Source organism: Limulus polyphemus, unplaced genomic scaffold, assembly GCF_000517525.1.
Source record: "Limulus polyphemus unplaced genomic scaffold, Limulus_polyphemus-2.1.2 Scaffold8408, whole genome shotgun sequence".
NCBI classification, from domain to species: Eukaryota; Metazoa; Arthropoda; class Merostomata; order Xiphosura; family Limulidae; genus Limulus; species Limulus polyphemus.
In genome coordinates this window covers 18,915-23,974 of record NW_013674018.1, presented here as the reverse complement: position 1 = coordinate 23,974, position 5,060 = coordinate 18,915, and the positions used below count along the sequence as shown (strand labels likewise).

The 5,060-nt window shown below is 30.7% G+C and overlaps 1 protein-coding gene across 4 annotated transcripts in view; it reads right to left on the bottom strand.

Moving 5' to 3' along the window:
* Positions 1 to 5,060, bottom strand: part of LOC111083165 (EF-hand calcium-binding domain-containing protein 14-like) — a 21,884-nt gene that overhangs the window by 3,078 nt on the left and 13,746 nt on the right. For 2 of the 4 annotated variants that reach the window (XM_022379463.1, XM_022379462.1), the window contains exons 8-11: positions 3,996 to 4,166; positions 2,524 to 2,658; positions 1,106 to 1,225; positions 269 to 392 (exon numbers count right to left, since the gene is read on the bottom strand). In XM_022379463.1, the coding sequence (XP_022235171.1) occupies positions 269 to 392; positions 1,106 to 1,225; positions 2,524 to 2,658; positions 3,996 to 4,166 (550 nt within the window). The remainder of the gene's footprint in view (positions 1 to 268; positions 393 to 1,105; positions 1,226 to 2,523; positions 2,659 to 3,995; positions 4,167 to 5,060) is intronic. The other 2 variants (XM_022379465.1, XM_022379464.1) reach the window with 1 other exon arrangement.

Here is a 5,060-nt window from a genome sequence, read left to right as displayed (position 1 = left end):
TCTGTGTTATTGTTTCTGTGATGGGTTACTCTTAGTTAAAATATTTCATTTACATTATATCGTGCACTTTCATTCATCATTTCATCAACAATATTGGTTTATGAATTTTATTACCTGAATACTGGTAGCAGTAATAAGAAAGCAATTATTTTTAAGATACAGATCTTGTATGACACAAATGTAAATGTTGACCAGCACAATCAACAGAAATAGGTGTAATAAAGGCATTACAAAATAAACAGTATCTACAATATATATACAAACTTACTAATTAGTTTTTCCAAGTAGTAAAGCTTGCTCAAAGCTGTATCTGATTTGTATTCCGTAGCTGCCTGGGCAGATTGCAACTGGGAATATTGAACTAACAGATGGTGTACATTTTCTTGCATGGTCTGTGGGAAGAAAGATTATAGTTAAGCCTAAATCTAGAATAAGAAGTGTACTACTAAATATGCATGTTTTCAAGCAAATTAAGCAAGCATTATTTTGTTATATCTTCTGTAGTAGTAAATATAAAGATATATAATAAATACTAGTACTATAAAATATGAATTTTTAGGTTATCATTCTAAAATAGAAAATGGTTGAGAAGTATGCACCATTAGGCCTAACATTTGTCTATTTTAATATGCAATTGTTTATAAGTAATGGTACATCAAGCAAATCTGAAAAATGATATCTGAGAAATGATTACATTAACATATCATTCAGTGGATATTTGTCAAGTAACTCTGAAAAAGTTCATGTTGTAATTGTCAACATGAAAATAGGTGGGGGATATACAGTACCAACTCTGGTCAATACGAGTTTAAATTATTAAAACGACATTGTTGTCTCTTTGTTTCCTAACATTTTTACCGAGTGATGATTTTATCTAACAGGTAGCATCAACAATGGTACACAGTGCAAAAATACCAGAAAAAGTCCCATTTTAATCTAATCTTTATGGTCTAAAAGATTAACTATGCTCAAATGAAAATCAAATCACATTCATGATCATTTCAGTATAATTAACTAGATCAATCATTCTTACAGTTTTTGTATTAGAAAAAATATTTGGCATAGTCTTAAAACATTCAAATATGAAGATGCAAAAAATGAATACCTTCAATTCATCTTCATAATCTTTTATCAAACTGCTCAAGGTAGCATTAAGCAACTGACCCACAGCTGCTTCACCACTGCCATCTTGGATTATGTATTCTGTATTTAGTGACCCATTTAGCTTAACAATAAAAAAAGAAAATACTGATTAAATTATAGAACACAATTAAAAACTTAGGACACTATCAAGTAAAATATCATGCTCCATTCAATTTTTTTTTTATAATAATAAACAAGTGTCCTTTTCCCATTAAAAGTTATTGATGTAATACTGCGCATCATTATCAAACAATAAGTTTTTTTTCCCATAAACCTATTAAGTAGTCTTTTCCTTTGGTAAGTCATCAGTAATTGGCAATGAAACATTTTCTTTGTGGCAGATGTCACTGTTGATAGAATGATATCAAATGTTTTTAAACAGCCTGAGATACTGATGCTCCTGCTGGACAGACACCCACTATCATGCCTCTTTGAAAGTCAGAGAGAGATCCTTACTCTTACTTATTGTCCTGCAGAAAACAGTGTGCATTTATAGATATAATTGCAAACTAAGTACACTGACAATAGAAAGCTTTTTAATTTTTAATGTCCTAATTTAACAGACAAGTACAAATATAAACTTTCTATTTTTAATTGCAGTACAAATATAAACTTTCTATTTTTAATTGGAGTACAAATATAAGCTTTCTTATTTTCAATTGCAGTACAAATATAAACTGCCCAAAATATGGTTAAAACAAAGTACTCTAAGAAAACTTAGTATTAAAACCACAAAGATGTTCTTTATAAACCATTGTGTATGAGTTTTGGACAACGTTTTAACCTTCAAGCTGAGACCTTTACCTGGTCCAACCCCAGATATGATCACTTCATTTGAAGACTTATTAAAACATTTCCTAAGGAATGCCAGGTACAGTTCCAAAGTATTATATCTGAATTCATCATAGAGTTGAAAGTTTTCCATCCTTTTAGTCCTAATCAAGTTTTTATCCATATCAGTTCCTTTAACAAATATATCTTTCACATCATCTCTTGCATCAAATTATAATTTGTACTAGCATTGCTAAAAATTGGATTTCAATACCCATGGTGGGCAGAACACAGATAGCCCATTGTAACACTTTTCACTTAACAACATACCCTGTAAAGCAGCTGGCAATGGACTGCATTCTCTCGATTTTCTCATCAACTTATAATGTTCGAAATGTTTGTCGAAATGCATCAAAACATACACAATTAGTACTGGTTTAGAGTACTTAGATTACTGTCAGATTTCCTCATTACACAAAAAAAATATCAAATGTGTACTTAAACAAACAAACAGATGTAACTAAAACTAAGAAATTAAAAACTGTGCAAGCTGAGATATAAACAAAAACGTAAGTTAAAGAGAAAACAAAAATTAGTATTTTCTGTTACCTGATAAATCAGCTCCGAATACAAGTGAACCATGTCTTGAGCTTTCTTCAACATTTCTGGCCAAGTGACATCCGTGCTGGTCACAACTCCAGCAGTTAGAAGATCATTCAGCTTGTTCCTCAGTGCATTATTGACCTACATTATTGATCTTCATAGATTAGATGCGAGTCCTGTTCACATCTTAATTATTTATTCTGTTAACTGACAATATAAAGTAAATTTTTCCTCAAGTGACTTCAGACCATATTAAAATAAATTAAAGAAGAAAAATATTATATTTTTGAACCAAAATATTTTAAAACGTTTTTTATTGGTTAAATGAATTAAAAGAAAACTGTAACTAAAGGTGTTTCAGCTTTTTTTTTTTTGGTTATGCCACTGTTTACAGCAATATTTGTAAACTTCAAGGCATGATACCATAAAATAATAGTCATGATATCATAATATAATAGTCAATACAAGTTCATAAAATTCATTATACAAACGACAGATTTAATGTTCTTGTCTATTAGCTGTGTACATTTGTGTTTCTACTTTTTCTTGTATTGCAAAGCTACTAAGTGAAATTAGCCAGTCAGCAGCAACCTACCTCACACCACACACATGAAGTAATTGACTTTTGCTTTTATAACGCATCCACAGTTTAAATATTTTGTGGTACCACACATATTTGAACCAACTCCAAAATCCACAACTCTACAACAGAGCCAACTCACCTACTTCTGTGTACAACTACTAGTTTCTCACACAGTTGTCATTTTTTTCAGGAGTGAATTGATCAGATACAACTTTTGGATTATTAAAACTAGATTTTATAATTGTAAGAAACCTTAGAATAAAATTCTAGATTTAAACCTTAGAATAAAATTCTAGATTTAAACCTTAGAATAAAATTCTAGATTTAAACCTTAGAATAAAATTCTAGATTTAAACCTTAGAATAAAATTCTAGCAGCTCTTGATCTTCTGGATACCAGTTAGGAGCTTGTGGTCTAGCTGGATACCAGTTAGGAGCTACTGATCTAGCTGGATACCAGTTAGGAGCTACTGGTCTAGCTGGATACCAGTTAGGAGCTACTGGTCTAGCTGGATACCAGTTAGGAGCTACTGGTCTAGCTGGATACCAGTTAGGAGCTTCTGGTCTAGCTGGATACCAGTAAGGAGCTACTGGTCAATAAGAACATTTTACCACATTGTACAAACAAACTGTAACATTTCAATAACCAATACTGTTTAGTTAAAAAAAACATTATGTTAACAAAATTTGGGATCTGGCCCCTAAAAGAATTAACCCTTATCGAACATTAGATATAGCTCTTCCTAATCAAAGGATTATGCCAAAAAAGCTTTAATCTTATTATAAATAATATTAATAATGAAAGCAAATCTCATAAATTTGATTTAATTTATATTATAGATAAGTCCTGTAACAAAGCAATTGGTAATCTACTTTTAGTTCATCATCAAACTTACAGAGTTGTCCACCATTTGCTGAAGATCGTTTTGCTGTAGTTCCAGCTGTTCCTTCTTCCCTTTTAATGTGTTCTTTTTAGGTGCTAAGGTTTGCAGATGACTGGTGATGTTATGATAGAGTTCCATTATTTGAGACTGTGAGTAGATGGTGATGATTTTAGTAGTTACAAGCTATAGTAAAACAGCTATCTCAAGACAGGGAAAGTGAATTTAAAGTTTTCTATCGTCACAACAAAAACACAATAACACAGACCAAACAGAAATACAGTAACAAAGAACAAACAGCAAAATAATAACACAGACCAAGACAGAAACACAGTAACACAGACCACACTGAAATACAGTAACATAGACTAGACAGAAACACAGTAACACAGACAAGCATCCTCTAGTTCTATTATTACACCACAGTAACATTTATAAACAGGCATTCTCTAGTTCTATTATTACATCACAATAATGTTAATAAACAGACATTCTGTTTATTAATGTTACTGTGGTGTAATAATAGAACTAGAGGATGTTTATCTATTAATATTATTGTGATGTAATAATAGAACTAGAGGATGTCTGTTTATTAATGTTACTGTGGTGTAATAATAGAACTAGAGGATGTTTATCTATTAACACATCCTCTAGTTCTATTATTACACCACAGTAACATTTATAAACAGGCATTCTCTAGTTCTATTATTACATCACAATAATGTTAATAAACAGACATCCTGTTTATAAATGTTACTGTGGTGTAATAATAGAACTAGAGGATGTTTATCTATTAACATTATTGTGATGTAATAATAGAACTAGAGGATGCCTGTTTATAAATATTACTGTGGTGTAATAATAGAACTAGAGGATGTTTATCTATTAACATTATTGTGATGTAATAATAGAACTAGAGGATGCCTGTTTATAAATGTTACTGTGGTGTAATAATAGAACTAGAGGATGTTTATCTATTAACATTATTGTGATGTAATAATAGAACTAGAGGATGTTTGTTTATAAATGTTACTGTGGTGTAATAATAGAACTAGAGGATGTTTATCTATTAACATTATT